Below are 18,654 nucleotides of genomic sequence, written 5' to 3' on the forward strand. Positions count from 1 at the left end.
GTCCAAAGTGTCACTGAATCTATTGTTCACGATGGCTCCTGTATCCGTATGGTATGGTATGGTATGGTATGGGTGCGAGTGCGAGTAATCATTCATTCTGACATTCATGACGTACGAATTGCGGAGCTTGTTTCTCCATAAATAAACAGAATCATTGAAGGAAGACATCTTTTCTTGCGATGGCTGCGTCGCATGTATGTATGTGAGTGAAACTGGGCGTGCAATGGTTTGGGTTCGTTTTTTCCTCTCCTGTATAAGAAAACATATATATATATATATATGGTTGGACTGGGGCATAGCAAAATTGGGCGAGCAACCAAAGAAACGCATGGTGTGCCGTGTGCGTGTGTGTGCACATGGAATGTTTCATCTCTTGCCATCTGGTTCATGTTCATTCTGGCGCTCACTCCCATGCACCCAACTGAGGCAGAGCAGGGGCGAAACACATGTGCGTTTGGAATCTGTGCACAGTTTCTACTATTAAACTTTCTTTTCGGAGAGGAGTTGGAGGGAAAGTTGGAATTTGGGTATCGTAGTACTTTTGTTTTTATTTGGTAAATAGTGTTCAATCATGGACTAATTAGGCTCAAAACGTTCGTCTCGCGATTTCCAACCAAACTGTGCAATTAGTTTTTTTTTCGTCTATATTTACTGCTCCATACACGTATCGCAAGATTCGATATGACGGGTACTGTAACACTTTTTTGGAAGTATTTTTGGAACTGAACACGCGCTTACACATGGATTACACAGACACACAGGTGGCAGAGCCAGATCTACTGTGCTTTTTACTCCACTCCTCCTAGCCATCATCTACGAGCGACCACACAAGACGACACGGCACTTGGTTGAGCAGAGGAGGGAGAGAGAGCTTGGCTAGCTTGGCTAGGAGTACTCGTAGGCCAGCAGTTAGCAGACTGGGGGAACCCGAGCCCCTCGTCTACCCTGGCGTCCCTCCCACTTGAGCTGAGACTGAGAGCTGTTCAGGAGGAAGCAGCAGCTGCTGATGCTCAAGAAAAGAAATACTCTCCTCTCCTCTCCTCAACCACAACCACAAACAACCCAAGCAGATCTATCCCATCCCAAACAAAGCGCATCGATCGCCAAATACTCACTCGGGGCCTGCTCTGCTCCTCCGCCTCCGCCTCTACACTTCAGACTAATAAATCTTGCCGCCGCCGCCGTTGCCTAGCTCTTTGCCTGGCTTCAGCTATGGATTCCGCCGCCGCGCGGCCCGACGAGGAGGAGGCACGCCGCCGCCGGAGCACCGACTGCATCTACTTCCTCGCCTCCCCGTTGACCTGCAAAAAGGTACCACCTACTCCTGCTACTTCCCCGGCCCCTTTTATCTTCTTCTTCATTTGATTTCCTTTCTTCTCTTACTTACTACTGCATACAGCAAATTAAAGGTTAATCTGCTCTTTCTTGGATTCTTCTGCCATACATGTTGCTCGCTCCCTTCAATTATAGTCTTATAGATGCCATGGCATCTCTCTTCGCCTCCTCTAGATGCATAGCCTACCCTAGCCTTCGATCTGGATCACCACCTTACTTTTCTTCGGCCTTTCCGAATCTCCTACTATAGATCTCTTTAATCCGTTGCTTACTCTTCGCTTCCAAGGCCGCATGCATAACATAGATCGTTCCTTTCAACGTTCAAGCTTTATTCCATTTTCTACCATCACCTGATAATACATACCCCCCCTGCTGCATCATTTCCAGATCCATATCCATGGCACTGTAATTTTAATTTCTACATACAGTAGGTTACACTTAAGTTAGTTGAGCTTGAGTTGGACTCACCTCGCTCACATGTTGGAATCATAATCTCCTGCACTGCATGCAGGGAAGTGAATGCGAGTACCGTCACAGCGATGCTGCCAGGATGAATCCCAGGGACTGCTGGTATTGGTTCCATGGCAACTGCGCCAATCCTAAATGCTCCTTCAGGCACCCGGTGCGCCCTCCGCCCTCTACACATCCAAACACAAATTAATGCCATGATTATTACAGTACATTCTAAGTAACACAAGCGTGATGCTTTGCTTTACTCTACTCGTGTGTTTTTTTTCAGCCATTAGACAACCTGGCCGGAGCACCAACAACTCCAGGTCCAGCTCAACAGTCTGTACCCCAAGCTTCAGCTTCTGTTCCAGCTCAACCCCATGGATCTGTTCCTGCCATTGCCAAGCAGGGTGTTCCATGTTATTACTTTCAGAAGGGCATGTGCACAAAAGGGGACAGGTGTACCTTCCTGCATGCGCCCCAGTCTGCAGGAAACCCTGCTCCACAGCCGCCGGCCAAGGTCTTCACCCCTGCCTTGCAGCCTAATCTTCATCCTCTGTTGAAGAACTCCTGGACAAAACCCAACTCTTCGTCCCAGCAGAGCACGCCTGCGGTAGGCGTAGTTGACAAGCCAAAGGCCAGCGCTCATGATGGTAAACTGCTTCATCACAAGCAAAGTCTGACGATGAGTAGGGCCGATCATCGATCAAGAGTTTATCAGAATCACAGTAATTCTTATGCACAGCCTGGTGCACCAAAGTGTTACCAGCCTCGGCCTTCAGTCCAGGATGGCTTAACTGACAATGGTATGGAGGTGGGCGAATTTGTGAGAGAACCATCCGCTGGTTCTGGCGTGATTGTCGGTGCTGCTGACGACGACGCTCAACAGTCATTCAAGGGAAACCATACCACTTACAACCATCGTGCTAATGGTACTGGAGGGATGACGAGGCAAACACATGGTGGATATGAATCAGAAAGGTCATACAGAAATTCGGCAGAGAGGTCTTCATCAGAGAAAAGGATTTCCCAGAGAGAACATATCCCCGCTGTGGCTGCCAGCAGTTCGGATCTGCGCCATAGGCTACTGAAACAAAGAAAGCTCAATAATAATTCAGGATCAACTGAAGCCCCTGGTAAGCATGACACTCATCTTGAGGATGAGCGCAATGACCAACATCGTCGGCGAGGTGAACAGCAGGATGGCCTCTCAAGGTCTCGACTGCGTGATAGAATAAGGCTACCTGGGGAGACATCGTTTGACAGGCTTGGGTCACGTTCAGAGGAGTGGGATAGAGGTTCTAGAGCCAGATTGTCACCACCAAAACCCTCAGACCTTCGAGGGAGGCTTCATGAAAGGCTAAAGGCTAGATCAGCTGAGGAGATACCGGGTAACAGTGCAAAAGATTTGGCGGTGAAGGAAAATAGCAGTGAGGATACTGAATCACTGAACTTTGCTGGTCCAAAGAGCCTTGCAGAGTTGAAGGCAAAGAAAGATGTTGGCAGGTCAGGAGAAGATGCCATCGTCAAGGGCTTAGGCTCTTCTCATGTGACTTCAGAAATAGTTTCGAGCAGGGAGGCTGCTCCGTTTGAAGGTCCAAAGCCCCTGAGTGCCATACTGAAGAGAAAAAGAGAGACAACTTCTGAAATCCCCGCTGCCCAGCCTGGCATCATACAGGAAGCAGATAACTACACTGCAGGAGCGGAAGAAGAATTCCAAACTGTGGCAAATGACACGGTTGGGGAGAACATGGAGGGCATTGGAGAAGAAGAGGAGGAAGAGGAAGCCTTCCATCCTGAAGATGATGTGGCGTACGACGACAATGCCGATGAAGCTGCAGCGGCCCAAGAGCTAGACGAGTATCAAGATGCAGAGGCAGCAGCAGAAGACAACGCCGATGAAGCTGCAGCGGCCCAAGAGCTGGACGAGTATCAAGACGCAGAGGCAGCAGCAGAAGACTATGATGATGAAGCTGCAGCAGCCCAAGAGCTGGAGGAGCATCAAGACGGAGAGGCAGCAGCGGAAGACTATGACTATGAGGCGGTGGACGTCAACGCTGAGGAGGAGAATGACTACCAGGAGTACCAAGACGACGACGACGACGATCTAGAGGATGAGGACGATGACTTCGCTCGAAAAGTGAGCGTGATGATCTCCTGAACGAGCCGGATAAGCAAGTTGTTGTACGAGGAGGCCCAAGCAACAAGAAGAGGTGTCAGTGGTTCTCACAAGGTGTTCATCTCTTTTGGCGCGAGGTACTTTTTAGTTCACTGCGCAAAAGACATAGACTAATATATAGTTGGGAGAACAGAGATAGAAGAATGGACATTGTTGAAAAAATGAGCTCCTTCATCGGAGAGCTCGCTTGTTGTAACAACCAAACCAAGGAGAGGCAGCCACCGACCTGTCTGTCTGTACTCACGCAAATGTGCCGGGGCTCCTCTCTAGAGTAGGCTCCTGCACGTGCTGTGTTGTATTTTTAGTTGACATGAGACCTAACAGATTTCATACTGTATATCTGTATTTGCTTTTTTGATTGATGCGTAAGATGAAAATATATTGCTGGTAGAGAATACATCTACAATACATTCATTCTACACCCTTGCCTCCAGATGTACAGTTATTCGATATCTATTTGCTGGTAGGCATGGATGCCTTCCTATACTTCAAAGATCCCAGAAGTATCTCATATGTAGTGGCATTGAACAGTTGGAAAGGAAAAACTTCATGTCTCCATTTCAACTCCGACAACACTGGAGCCAGTAGCATGGGATGAAGTTGGCCAGGTGGCGCTAGTTCTACAAACTTTGTGGTATCTGCATCATCTTTTTTGCATGGGTTTCAACAACTCTTTGAGAGGCCCTCGTCCCTTCACGTCCTTGGGCTCCTTCGGCTTGTCTTTGCTGCATGTGCAGCTGCTGGTGTTGAGGTTTGCGCCGCAGGTAAGGCATAGGCCCTTGCAATTGGGGCTGCAGACTGCATCCAACGTGATCTCCAGGTGAATGATGTCCCGGATCTGCTTGGATATATCGATTTCCTTGTCAGTGGCTGGGAAGTGCAGCCGGTCATCCCAGTCGGTGCCAGCTAGCGAAGCACCCTTAGTGATGTCCTCTTCAAAAATCGTGCCGAGGTCAACTACGTCTGGTTCCTCTACTGGGTCTTCTGTCAACAACAGGGAAAAATTCGCAAATATGCCTTCAGGAGCTGGCTCAGCACACCTGAGCAAAGAAGAGAGCCAAGCATGACATCTTACGTTAGTTAGTACTAGTTACCACTGGGGGTGCATATGATTCAGTGTCAGTGTGGCTTGTGTGTACTTAGAAGTGTAAAACAAACTGGTGCGATGACCATGATAAAGAATTTCACTCTGTCTGCTTCTCATATATATAATATATTTGACAAATGCATGACATGTGCAGTTTAAACACTCGTATGATGATTTGCTGCCTCTGTTGGGGAGCTAAACTTTTACTACAAAAAAAGAGAAGAATTGTGCCCTTTCTGGGACAGAGGATTGAGTGAGTGCTTTGTTTCCCTGAAAGGCAGGTTGTTTATTGTGTGTTGGGAAAATGTGACGTGAAGTTAGACCATGGTATGACAAAGGGATTGTTTTATTCTCACAAGGAAATTGCTTCTCACAGGACAGGATTGGAGCATATTTTGTAATTTGTAGATAGGAAATTACTAAATGGGAAAGTAGTGTGGGTGGCATTCATCAACTAGACAGATAGAGAGTGATTGCAATTTGCAAAGCACAGGTAGAGTAGTCTTGTGTGGCGAAGAAGGAAGAGATTGAGACTGATGGCACGGCACCTGAAGCAGCCGAGGGTGATGACGGTGCGCACGATGCCGTCCAGGCGCAGGCGGCCGCGGCGCCTGGTGACGTCGAGGGAGACGAGGACGGGGGTCTGAGACTGAGCGGCAGTGCTGTCCTGTCCCCCTCCAGCCAGCCCCAGCCCCAGGTTGGCGGCGCGCGCGCGGGAGTCGGGGGAGGAGAGGTCCCCGAGGCCGAGGCGCTCCAGCGTGGTGGCGTACTCGAGGTGGTGGACGGCGGCGTCGCGGCTGTACACGAGCGCGCCCTCCCATGGAGAAGGAAGTCCGTCGTCGTCGGATTCCGATTCCGGTTCCAGTTCAGCAGCGTCCAAAAGAAGTCGTCGGAGACGGCGGCGATGGGCGTCCTCCCCATGGAGGCGGCGCGGAGGAGCGGCGGCAGTGGAGAAGGGATGACGCTCTTGGGGAATGGGAGTGAGAGTGGCTGCGGAGGGCGGGGAGCGAGGGGCGGAGGGCAACCGCCGCCGCCACGGAGACGGCAGGCTGAGGATAGTACATGATGGCGTGGCGCGCTAGGCTAGGCTGGAGACGTCAACAAGCCGCGCTTCTGCTCTTTCGGCTTCATAGGCACCCCAAGCAAACAAACCAAAAGATAATTAAAAAAAAACAACTAACCAAGAAATGAAAGGAAAAAAAAGCTCAAAGCGAAACAAAAATGTTGTGTAATGGCAGTAATTCATATTTCTACGTTCATTGACGCGATATAACTAGGGATGCAAATGTGCTAACCTGCAACCAGAAGCCACAAAATTAAGCGAATTAAGCCTATACGTAGGTTCGCGGGATAGTCCACTTTCATCCCTAAATATAATCATTCATTGTTATTCATCATTTAGTTCAAAGTGAGCGAAAACTCCGTGTACAAAGAACCTTAGCATGGACAAGCCTTTTTTCTACAACAAGAAAAGGTCAAAGAGTCGTCACCACCAAATACATGACAGTTTCTCGGAACTGCCATATCCAAATCCTACAAATAGCATATATCCATAGCAGCGTACCTTGCATTTCCTCCCACAATGTTTTCCTTTGTTCCTGACTACAAATGCAGAACAACCCGTGAGCAAATAACTAGCTAGTCTACACAAGAATAGAATAAAACTGAACTGAATACTGCGCTACTCCCTCCATTCCAAAAGCTATGTATCTAGAAAAGCTGGAACGACTTATAATTTGAAAACGGAGGGAGTGCATTAGAAGCAAGCACTGCCCTCTTGTTTCTGCCATCCATCATCTACAACCCAGTAGTAAGTTACACTTGTTGACTGCAATATAAAATCGCTCAGCATAGTCTCCTCCTAAAACCCTTGCAAAATATCTACCAGACTTAGTCTTGCTCCACAACCAACTACACCCCAGGCCACCTTGCACATCACAACGCCGCAATAATTTCCTTGGTCCGCGCTTGTGCTCTTTCCTTCTCTTCAGGTCCATCCAAGTCCCCAATGTTGTCATGATACTCCTGCAATGCAAAACCAATAGATGTTACGCCTCCATCATAGTCATTGCTCTTAATGCCATCCCCTCTCACCGAGGTTACCACCAAGCCACATAGAAAAGGTCAACAACAATACAAATTATGGACCATACATAATAGTAGATAATACTACAGAGCAGCAGCACCAATCAAACTAAAGCGGAAGCAAACTAAAACGGCAAACATATGGAGATGAATGGTACACCTCAAGTATGTCCTTCACATCTTGCTTCGTAAGTTTGTTTTGTTTAAGAAGCATTTCTACTCTTGCTCTCATCTGGGAATTCCTGAAAATCAGTGACATGCCATAAGAAAGACGATGACTTTAGAATTGAAATCCAACTATGCACGACAAAGCGAGGTAACACAGAAAACAAAACAAATATTACTAACCCAGAGTGCCAGATGTGTCCCAGAATATGCGCAATTAACTGAAACATACACAGACTTAGTTCAGAAACATCGTAAGGTAAACAAGAACCCAAACCAACACTGGCTGAGGAAACTATATCGGATACAACACTACAAATTCATTATGCCAATACCTGCAGTGTGTAAAGCCCAGCTTCAAGTTTTCGGTTATACCGCTCATCATCGTCCATCTGGGAGAAATAGGAACATGTTCAAAAAATTCATTGTTTGCCCGAAATGGAGATGGAGATCAAAGAAACAAGGCATAAAAAGGCACCTCTAAATCTTCCAAATCAAGGCTATCAAGTCTTTCAGTCTCTTCTTTCACTCTGTCCGAATACCTGTACAACACAAGTGACCATGCAATCAAGAAATGAAGTAGCCGAAAAGGTAAGGCAATCCTCTTTCTCCACAGCAGATATACCTTGTGTAGAACTCCATCAGACGGTCTATCTTTTCACATTCATTCTCAACAAATTTTCCTAGTAGCCTCATCCTTCGTGAGCCTTTGGTAATACCACCTAAAGACAGGTATAAAATAACCAAACATGACAAAATACATAAAACAACTGAATCACAGAAAGAAAGCACTTAATCGCAACCAGGTACTACTAAAATACAGTATGGGCCAAAGAGATGTTGGGTTGGTCTTACATGATGAGCAACTGAACTTGTGAGAAGCTATCACATGTCATGCAAGAATAATTGTGGCATTCTATCAATTATTTGAGAAACTATTGGATCCACATGTGCAATGGATTCTTCCTGAAGATACTGTTACACAGGTATCATGTATTACTTGGTGAAATCAATATATACAGTTAACTTAAAGCTCTTACATGATGAGCAGCTGAAGGCAGTTTTATTACCTAAAGGGCATGTGCTCTTGTGGTTTACACCGTTATGTGCATTGAGATTCGTGCACTGCAAAAGATAGACAAAAAAAATGTTTCTAAAATTCCTATATTGCATGAATCTCAATGTGCATCTGAAGTTTGAAGGCACAAGAGCATATGCCCCTAATGGCATTCACTTTGCCATTGCTGGCTTTCTAGTTAATTACCATAAGGTATTGAGACCAAATATTTCTATACAGGGTAATCCACAGTTTCCCCTACGAAATTAGTTTGTTTGACTAACATATTTGTAGAATACCTAGGGATTTTTCAACTGATAGAAAAAGAATAAATACATTGATGTTCATTCTTCAAAGTCAGGCTCATATATGCAGCAACGGGACTTAGAATAAAAATTACCATGGAGAACACATCTGGTCAACACAGAATAATAATATGAAGTGACACACACTAGAGTGGACTTGCCTGCTTACCAAACAATGAAGCAATAAGTGAAACGATACGCTCTTCTAGCTCCTCCTGATAACTCTCTTTCTTGTTTTTCTTGTTCACAGGAATCTGTGGCAGAATTTTAAGTTAATAACAGACTCATTTCAGGAAGCAGATAGATTAATAAGTGGCCGATGAAGTTAGGCCTATTACATAGCACATAGCATAGGAGAGTAAATGGAACGAATATACTGGATCATCTGAAATGTCAGAAAAGACTGGGGAAAGGGTAAGGAGGAAGGTTTACTTGCCTTACCCATGAAGGCCGCAAAAGCAGTCTTAAGGCCAAGCACATCAACAAAACGCTCGCACGCAGGCGGGAACTTGGTCATGGCAAAATCGAGCGTGCGGATCACGGAGCTGTATGCCAGCTTCTTCTGTTTCATAATGATGATCATGAGCTCAACGCCTTCAGCCTTGACAAACCTCTCCTTGTTCTCCAGGGGCATGAGCACGCAGCAGAGACAGTCGAAGAGGTTCTCGAGCATCTCCTCCTCGTCGGAGGTCTTTGGGTCCCTGGATTTGTACATAGCAACCGCCTGAAGCAGGGCGTCGACTCCGTTGATCTGGCCGAGGCGCTTCTGATTGGCGGGGCTGTTCTGCAGGAGGATGGCGAGGATCTCGGAGGCGTACTGCTTGTTGGCGTCGAACTCGCGTGCCTTGAGGCGCGAGAGGAGCCATCGTAGGAGCTTGGTTCCGTCGCAGACTTTGTCGGCGAGGTTGGGGCGGAGGTCGAGGAGGTTCTTGAGGACGGCGAGGGTGTTGTGGACGGCCTCAGCCTCGTCGGAGTCAGTCTCGGCGAAGCGGGAGAGGTTGTGGACGAGGAGGTCGAGCGCGTCGGCGAGGGCTGTACGGCGGCGAGGTCGGAGGGGTCCTCGGAGTCGGTGAGGAGGGATGCGGCGGCGGCTGCGAGGTCGACATTGTCGTGGGTGAGGAGGGAGGCAAGGGAGCAGGCGAGGCCGATGGGGACGAGGTCGAGGAAGAGCTCGGGCGCACCGGCGAGGAGGCGGAGGCGGTCGGTCTCGGCGTGGAGCGCGATCTCCGAGTCGGCGAAGCGGGCGGGGTCGTCGGGGTACTTCATGCGCGCCTCGAGGTTGTCTCGGAGGCGGCGCTCGAAGGCCAGCAGGAGGCGTTTGGCGGCGCGGAGGTCGAGCACCTCGACAGCGTCGGCGGTGGAGAGGTCGAGCTCCCCGGCGCCGGGGTCGGACTCATCGGGTCGCTTGCGCTTGTAAACGGCGGCGGCGTCGGCGTCCATTGGCTAGGGTTTGCTTTGACGAATGCGGCGGAGGATATTTTACTTGTTGCCGTTCTTATGGATGGCACCTCCAGCTTTAAAATGGAACATACACAATTATCATTAAAACAGTTTTTGCCATTTTTAGGGCGTGTTTAGTTTCCATTTTTTTTTTTTTTTTTTGCCTCCTACAGTAAAAGAGCATGTTTGGACACATACATGGACTACTAAATGTAGACGGAAAAAAACTAATTGTACAGTTCTCGGTAAAATCGCGAGACGAATCTTTTAAGCCTAATTAGTCCATAAAAAGCCTTAAGTGCTACGGTACCCATATGTGCTAATGCCCGATTAGTTAGTATCATTGGATTTGTCTCGCAGTTTTCTGATGGGTTATGTAATTTGTTTTTTTATTAGTATCCAAAAACTTCTTCCGACGTCTTTCCAACACATCCGATATGATAAAAAAAAAACTCTCCACCTAAACACACCCTTACTGCCGTAGCACGCCACGCGAGCGTGCCAGAGCGGCAGGTCAGTGGGAGTCCTAACTTGCATAGGAAAAGACGGTTTTGCTCCCGCCTCCTTCTGTCTTGTGGCCCAGCGCCGGTCGCTCCTTTGGTCAAACCCACTCGCAGCCGAGAGCCCCTCTCTCCCCCAGCCCCAGGTGGAGGTGTCCCACGCAGTGGCGTGTACACGGACATGGGCTTGGACGGGAAGTCCCTGCCCATGGCGTCCGACCAGTGCACCTCGCTCCGTCGTCCACGTAGAAGGACACGACGGCGGCCGTCCATAGGAACTCCCTGGTGGGGTCGAACGGCAGCACGTACCGCTCCTCCCGGCCCCGGCCGACGCAGCTGTTGCCGTACACGTTGGTCTGCATGCACCCGCCATGGCTTGCCCCGAATGTTGCCCAGGAACTCGAAGTCCAACTTGTTGTGCCGCTTCTCGAACGCGTCGCCGGTGGATGCCTGCAGGCAGGAAGCATGTAGTTGGAGGGAAGCTTCATGGACGCGCTGAAGAAGCCGTGCTGGTAGATACATGGACGAGGAGATGAAACCAGACCCTACAACAAATTAATCCACCGCAAATGCAATCTCGTTCATCAATCAGATTAATAATTGCTCGCTCATCGGATAGATGTTTTCGAATATGATCGACCAGCAATCCAGCAATCGAATTGTTTATTGATGAATGCGTTAGACAAATGCGTGCATGAAAAGTTGGAAACAAACACTAGCAGAGAAACGATCTTTGATCCTGTCTTGAAATTTGGCTTTAGTCCCGGTATTTCTCGCGTCCGGGACTAAAGAGACCTTTAGTCCCGGTTTGTAGCTTCAACCGGAACTAAAGGTCCCTGTCCAATGGCTACTCGGCAGGCTTTTGCTACAGGGGACCTTTAGTCCCAGTTGAAGCTACCAACCGGGACTAAAGGTTAACTTTTACTCCTGGTTGGTCCCTCCAACCGGGAGTAAAAGTCTACTCCCGGCTGGAGGCTCCATCCAAGACTAGAAGACCTTTAGTCCCGGCCGGGACTAAAGGTTACGTAGCCTGCTGCTGCCTCTATGATCTCATAATTATACGCAGGGTAGATGGAATCTCATTCAAGTCAGTATCCAGCAGAAGCATTGGACAGTTCATGTTTTCTTTCAGAAACTTTTACGTATTCAAGTCAGGCCATGTTTAGATTGCAACTTTTTGCAACTCGATGAATAGTACCACTTTCGTCTTATTTGGCAAATATTGTCCAATCGTGGACCAACTAGGCTCAAAAGATTCATCTCGTGATTTCCAACTAAACTGTACAATTAGTTATTTTTTTACCTACATTTAATGCTCCATACAAGCGGCTAAAAATTGATGTGATGGAGAGAGAGTGAAAAAACTTGGAATTTGGGGGTCATCTAAACAAGGCCTCAGTATCCAGCAGTAGCTGCTACATTAGCTAGCTAGTACATGTCAGTACGTGTCAGTAGCTGCTACATTAGCTAGCTAGTACGTGTCAGTACGTGTCAGTACATTAGCCGGGACCAAAACTCTCTGCTAGCTAGCTGCTACGTACGTAGGAAATCAATTAGTCGGGCTGGTATTACGAGCCGGGACTAAAGATATACTTTTAGTCCTGGTTGGTATTATCAGTCGGGACTAAAGGTCTTTTAGTCCCGGGTGTTTATAGGAGCTTCGATGGGCCGGCCCAATACGCAATATGCTGGAATTGCTGGCCAGTCCCATCTATTAGCACCACCTCGCTTGCTCAGAAGAGTGAAAGCTAACTTAAAAGCTCAGCTCTCGAACCATGCAGCACGAACTTGAACAGGATCTGCTCTATAGGATTGTACCGCTGATCCTTAACTAAAGGTCCTTCGTACTATAGTTTATACAAAATGTTGAACATTATAAATGTACGTATATACTAGTAGCGTAGAATGCGTATTCAAAAACCAAAACGAATCATCAATTAAAAAAAGAAAAAAAAGAAAATAGAAATAGAAACAAAAAAAAAGAAAACCTTTAGTTCGGTAGCAGCGTGAAAATAGAAAAAAAAGGAAAATAGAAATACAAACAAAAAAACCTAGTAGCAGCGTGAAAATAGAAATAGAAAAAAAAAAAGAAAAAAAATCTTTAGTCCCGGTTGGTATTATCAACCGGGACTAAAGGACCGGTTTACGTGGTCAGGCCGGGAGGCCTCTTTAGCCCCGGTTGGTATTACCAACCGGGACTAAAGGTGGAACTTTAGTCCCGGGCGCGAAACCGGGACTAAAGGAGGGGCCCTTTAGTCCCGGATTCGTGCTCCCGGTTCCAAAACCGGGACTAAAGGGGGTTGCGAACCGGGAGTAAAAGTAGTTTGTCTACTGGTGAAACAATCATCGGTGCCATGGTCGGCAGAGCGGAGGATGTTGGCATGTTGCCGTGGCGAACAGCGGCGCGTACGCGTCCTCGAACGCCATCGTCGTCACGTTGATCGCCGGGAGCCCGGACACGGCCGCCAGGACGACGAGTAGCGCCATCACCACCGCCGGCGTCAGGCGGCCCATGTCTGTACGGACCGGTGCCGCCGCCAGCCGAATGTTTCAGGGCCACGCTGGCCAACGACTGCAACCACCTGCTCTACACCATAGCCACGCAGTGGCTCACGAGGCGCCGGCCGCAGCCCGCAGCTCGTCAAGAAGAGCAGCAGCAGCTGGTTCAAGCTGCCGGCCATGCTATCGTCGGCGCGGCTGCGTCCTCCGCCCCATTTGACGTCGAGGACCTCGACGAGAACGTGTTCATCCCGGCCTGCCGACCAGGACGTCGCGACGCAGCGACGGATGGCTTCAAGTGGCAGATCAGCTCCGTGTTCCGCGGCGAGCTCCCTAACCAGAGCACCGTGGCGGTGAAGCGGATGAACGGGCTAGGCACGCAGGGACAACGCGAGTTCCTGGCGGAGATCGTCGTGATCGGCAACGTCCACGACGTGAACCTGGTGAAGCTCCACGGGTTCTAGGCCGAGGGCGCGGGGCGGCAGCTGCTGGTGTACGAGTACATGAACCAGTACTTCCTGGACCAGACGCTCTTCCATCCCCCGAGCTGGCGTCGGCTTTCTGGAGCTGGAGTAGGTGGCCTAGCTACGCGCATGTGTGGGCGTGGCGCACGGGCTGGCGTACCTCCACGTCGGTCGCGGGCGCCGGCGCCGACGAGGGCGAGGGCGAGGGCGAGCTGACACCGCGACGAGCGAGTCAACAGCGGGGAGCGGCGTGTGGACGCTGGTGCGACAGGGAGAGAATGGAGACCAGCGGGGAAGAGAACGGAGATCGGCGTTGAACGCTGGGGCCACAAAGGCAGAAGGAGGCAGGGGCAAAACGGTCTTTTCCCGTGCTAAGTTAGGGCTCCTATGGGCGTTGTCGTGCTGGCAAGCTCACATGGCACGCCACATCATCAAAAGTGGCAAAAACACAGGAGGTTCACTGCTTTGTATGGCAATTTTGTAGGTTCCATTCTAAAGCTGGCAATTGGAGAGGTGCCATCCGTAAGGATGGCATTAAGTTAAATATCCCAGGGAGAATGAAGGAGTCTGCCGGAGCAAGTGCGTCCAAGATTTTTAATTTCGGTATATTGCAAAATTTTCGATCACCACCGAAATTACCGAATTTCGCGAAATTTAGCCCAAATTTCGGCGATTTTTTTTAGAAACTAGCATATGAAGTATGTTTTTTCTAAAAAAAAATAGATCTAAATAAATGTTAGTACGATTTATGACTACACATCTATCGAATAGAAGAATAAGCAATATAAACAATAGAAAAAGATGAGTCTAGAGTTATATAACACATGTATTAGTGTATTACAAAATTTCGGATTCTTCTTTCGGCCACCATCGAAATTACCAAATTTTGCGAAATTCGGCCGAAATTTCACCGAAATTTTGAACCCTGGTCAAGTCTGTGTTGCATTAAGATTCGTGTTTTTTTCCCCCATTTTTTCTGAACTACTATAATTTTTCGAAGAAAAAACACAAGAGAATAAGGGCATGTTTGTATAAGGGGTAGCTACTCTCTCCATATTCCTAAAGAAAGTCGTTTTGAGGTTGTTAAGTCAAACATTTTAAACTTTGACTACAAATAAATTCTTTTGAATTGAGTTTGAAAATATAAAAATGATGTAAATAGATTCATTTTGAAATGTAGTTTTATAAAATTATATATTGACCATGTTTTATAAATATTTTATAGCTAAAAAATAACGGACATGGAGGGAGCAGCTACTCCTGAAGATTAGTCAACATTAGCTCCAGCGTATTTAGACATGAGGGTTAGGGCCTATTTGGATAAGGGATAATCACTAGCTAGCTAAAAATTAGTCTAATTTTTTAAATAAGCTTTCAACTAGTTGTTAGCCAACCACAACTATTTTAGACAACTAACCATGTGTATTAAAACATACAATAATACTGTTTGGTTCGTCTTGCTCGCTCTGTGTCCCGTGTTATGCCTATTAAGATGCTAAGTCTATTAGACGATGCTAAGTCTATTAGACAATAACCATCAGTGCTTAGGCAAAGATTTCCATTTTGGAGAGGAAGAGGAGGCAAGCACAAGAAACATTTGGGAGAGTTAGAGGAGGCAAGCACAAGAACCATTTGGGAGAGTTCTAGGATTATAGATCAATCTTTGAAATCAATTAAATACTACTAGCACAGCTCAGCTCAAGAAAGGGTACAGCAACCTCTGACACAACAAATCATCACACGAATTACACTGCCCCAATTAAGCCGTACTTTTTCAGCCAACGAACAGTATTTTTCTCTCACACCAAATCATCCGACGGTACTTTCAGCCATGGCTTATCAGCCAAACAAGCCCAAACGATCGGGGAGAAGGCCTTGCAAACAATTTCTCACATGCCAGATTGTTCTCTCTCCATTCTCTGATTTTCATACTCTATACTAATATATGATATAGTATATGATAAGAACCATGGCTATATTCCACTTCCACCCACCAGCGTTTTCTTTTCTTCCCAAAAAGTAGAGGTGCAGCATTTAGGTGAACCATGTTCGCTCCAAGTGAAATGGAGAAGCTGCTTTCATATCATACATGATACATCAAGCCATAAGCAGACCATGGGCCTTTTCATTTCCTCCAGAACCACCACAAACACAACAGCAACCTCTAGCCAATGGAATAGAATGCAAGTGAAGCAGGATAAACTTGCTCCTGGTCTAAAAACATCACAGCTACCGAAAACAGGAAAGATAGAAAATTAGCGGGGACCAGATTTGAATCAGATCATCAGCGGCACGATGCAACACTCGCGTTGCGCACAAGTAAATCCGGAAATGCTCTGAACGGTGGGTTGGTTGTTGCCTTCACTTCTTGTGCGCCCTGTAGTCTGGGGAGTTGTGGGGCAATGGGGACAGTGGATGCCTTGAAGAATCTGCACAGCCAAAATCAAGAGCTCGGCCAGCGGGGCTGCCATCCCTCAAGCTAGACGACTTGCGCTTGTTCTGTAACAAAAATCATTCATCACATCATCCCATCACACTTTGCTTCCTCTTAGCCCGCGACAGAATTTGTCAATTTACCTTGGTGGATGTACTGGCAGATTTCTTTCTTTCGGACCGGCGTTGTCGCTCCTTCTCCAGCAAACCCAGCAGCCTTTTGATCTCTTCATCAAGAGCCCTGTTGTCCTCACTTAGCGTGACAACCTTCAAGAACAGCAATCAAGAAAACAATTGATTTGCCTGTCATCAATAGCTAACCAGTCATGTAAAAACACAAGAATCTCAAGGACATGAGTGCCTTTGATATACCTCCGCCTCCGCTGTATCAAGATTCATCTTCAGAATCTCCTTTTCCTTCTGTAGTTCTTGCACTTGAGCCATCAATGCTGCCAACTGCATAACATGTTGGCATTGATCAGGTCAAAGCCAAAGGCAAACACATAATAATAGTACTGGTGAGAGGAATCTAGTAAAACAAATCTGATGTTGGCGTATTACGTTACCTATTTACAAACGCATGTGCAGTACAAACTTGAAGGAATTGCAACAATCTATTACTGTATTACGCAAATTTATTGTGACTAGCAAAAACTTGTGAAGGTTGACAAATGGGATCGCGCTTCACGTTCATGCAAAATGACACCTTTGGAGGATTAAGGACATCCCTGTTTATAGAAACCTAAACCGAAAACCCTGCCCAAAGACGAAATTACAGTAGATACTAGTGTGATTGGATTGGATTTGTAATGTAAAAGTAATCTCCATACAAGGCAAAACTCGCGGTTCCATCTATATCTATTTTGAATACGGTGACGAAATTACAGTAGATACTAGTGTGATTGGATTGGAATGGATTTGTGATGTAAATGTAATCTCCACACAAGGCAAAACTTGCGGTTTCATGTATATCTATATTTTGAATACCACCAGACAGTGGAAAGCACGGATCTTAAGCAGAGCACCAGTAGTTAGGAAATCAGGAATCAGGAAGGGGAAAAAAGAGAGGAGGAAACTGACATCTGCGTTCTGGTTTAGGCGTGCGCGGAGGTCGTCGTTCTCCCTGGCGAGGTCGTCGCAGGACTCCATGGCGCGCTCGAGGTCCCGCTCGTAGAGCCGGCACTCCTTGCTGCTCTTGTCGGAGAGGTCGGCGTACGCGGCGGCCATGGCCTCCTTTTCCTCGACGCAGCGGCGGAGGCCGGTGGCGTTCATGGCGGCCTCGGCCTGGGGAAGGAGAGGAAGTGGATGACGAATCAAGAGCGAACGGGGGAGAGCAGAGAGAGTCCGTTGTGACTTGTGTACCTTGAGGAGGTCGATGCGGCGCTGGGCTGCGCGGAGGTCCTCCTCGAGCGAGAAGACGTGGTCCTGGAGGCGGTGGCGCTGGTCCTCGGAGGCGAGGAGCTTGAGGCGGAGGGAGCGATCGGAGACGGGGAGACCCAGGGAGGCGTGGATGGAGTCGCGCACGTACTCCTCGGCGCCGCCGGGGAGCGGGAGCTGCGTAACCCTAGTATCCTCCGTGTGCGGCGGCGTGGGTCCCATGGCTTCGGTGACGGCACGGCGGCAGGCTCCGGCGCGATGCGATCCGATGCGGGCAGGCTTCCGGGTAGAGGAGAGAGGAAGGAGGAGTCGTCAGTCGTCAGGCCTTGCGATTTGGATTTGAAATTGAATCGAATTGGTTGCGATCCTTCCGTTCCGCCGATTGGGGAGAGACAAGGAGAGAGCCGTTGGCGTTGGGGGTTGCCGATGCCGTTGCCGGTTGCGGCTCCACTCCACTCCCCAGGCGTTGATTGGCTCCACTCTAACTCCAGTAACTTCATCAAAAAAAAATCCGGTCAAACATCTCAACTTTAAAACTCCATAAAGCTATAGTGCAGATAGAGGTGGACTTTTTGAGCACCTCTTTTGCTGCTCCAGAACCCTCTCTTTTGAACCTCCTCGTAGAGTTGGTGGGTAATTACCCACAAATGCCACTGGTTACACCGAAAAACGTTTCGAAGCATGCCGTCTTCTATTCTCCGAGTCCCCCCAGCGCATCTCATTTTCCCCATACCGATCCTCCCTCTGTTCTCTTCTCGCGAGACCGCCCGTTAGGGTTTCCGCCGCCGCTAGTCAAGGAGAAACCCTACGGCCCGGAGCAGCGCTTGGGAACCGCGGCACGCGAGGCGTCGACGCCGTTGAGCTCGAGGCCACCGGCGGCTCGCGGCCCCGCCACAACGCCGCTGCGGCTTCTTCGGGTTCCCGTGGCTCAGCGCGGAGGTAACTACAAGTCGCTCGCACCTTTGCCTTGTCCCTGCTCTTGCGGCCCCCGCCGTTTAGGCCGCCTTCCGCGCGGGTTTGAATCCACTGGGGTCTAGATTTAGGTGGGTTAGTGCGACTCGATCTGATGAGTCTCCGGATTCGATGCGACGATGCTGATAAGCGTTTGCTGTCGAGGCGGCGGCTCGCTCCGTGCTCGTTGGTGATGTCGATTCGGTGGTTGCTATGTGGTTTTGTTCGTGCGGTCGTGCTATACACAATTCGTTCGATTTAAATTTGTCTCAGGCTTATGAACTGGGAGAGTCTGTTCATGGAATCTCTCTCTGTTCCTGATAAGTA

The 18,654-nt window shown here is 48.3% G+C and overlaps 2 protein-coding genes and 2 pseudogenes across 2 annotated transcripts; 1 reads left to right on the plus strand and 3 right to left on the minus strand.

The window, feature by feature from the left end:
• The first annotated feature begins 878 nt into the window (after nt 1-878).
• Nucleotides 879-4,301, plus strand: LOC136468083 (zinc finger CCCH domain-containing protein 19-like). Its single transcript, XM_066466949.1, has 3 exons — nt 879-1,311; nt 1,847-1,957; nt 2,075-4,301. Exons 1-3 carry the CDS (start codon nt 1,213-1,215, stop codon nt 3,944-3,946), a joined length of 2,082 nt encoding a protein of 693 aa, XP_066323046.1. The 5' UTR covers nt 879-1,212; the 3' UTR covers nt 3,947-4,301.
• Nucleotides 4,302-4,408: 107 nt separating this feature from the next.
• LOC136468085 (large ribosomal RNA subunit accumulation protein YCED homolog 1, chloroplastic-like) lies at nt 4,409-6,751 on the minus strand (annotated as a pseudogene).
• LOC136468084 (uncharacterized) lies at nt 6,422-10,128 on the minus strand (annotated as a pseudogene).
• A 5,437-nt stretch (nt 10,129-15,565) lies between these two features.
• Nucleotides 15,566-17,834, minus strand: LOC136464899 (uncharacterized). The gene is made up of 5 exons (XM_066463848.1): nt 17,362-17,834; nt 17,080-17,283; nt 16,372-16,455; nt 16,144-16,266; nt 15,566-16,065 (listed from the first exon to the last, which is right to left on the minus strand). The coding sequence occupies exons 1-5, from the start codon at nt 17,596-17,598 to the stop codon at nt 15,928-15,930; spliced, it is 786 nt and encodes a 261-aa protein (XP_066319945.1). The 5' UTR covers nt 17,599-17,834; the 3' UTR covers nt 15,566-15,927.
• Between the last annotated feature and the right edge of the window lie 820 nt (nt 17,835-18,654).

The sequence above is a fragment of the Miscanthus floridulus genome, chromosome 7 (genome assembly GCF_019320115.1).
Source record: "Miscanthus floridulus cultivar M001 chromosome 7, ASM1932011v1, whole genome shotgun sequence".
In the NCBI taxonomy this organism is placed as follows: domain Eukaryota; kingdom Viridiplantae; phylum Streptophyta; class Magnoliopsida; order Poales; family Poaceae; genus Miscanthus; species Miscanthus floridulus.

Bases quoted from the DNA above. Each gene is read 5' to 3' on its own strand.
- LOC136468083 (XM_066466949.1), top strand. From the start codon at position 1,213: ATGGATTCCGCCGCCGCGCGGCCCGACGAGGAGGAGGCACGCCGCCGC. The intron at 1,312-1,846 runs GTACCACCTACT...CACTGCATGCAG, and splicing joins CCCCGTTGACCTGCAAAAAG to GGAAGTGAATGCGAGTACCG. The intron at 1,958-2,074 runs GTGCGCCCTCCG...GTTTTTTTTCAG, and splicing joins AATGCTCCTTCAGGCACCCG to CCATTAGACAACCTGGCCGG.
- LOC136464899 (XM_066463848.1), bottom strand. From the start codon at position 17,598: ATGGGACCCACGCCGCCGCACACGGAGGATACTAGGGTTACGCAGCTC. The intron at 17,284-17,361 runs GTACACAAGTCA...CTCCTTCCCCAG, and splicing joins GCCGCATCGACCTCCTCAAG to GCCGAGGCCGCCATGAACGC. The intron at 16,267-16,371 runs GTATATCAAAGG...CTGTTCTTGAAG, and splicing joins TTGATACAGCGGAGGCGGAG to GTTGTCACGCTAAGTGAGGA.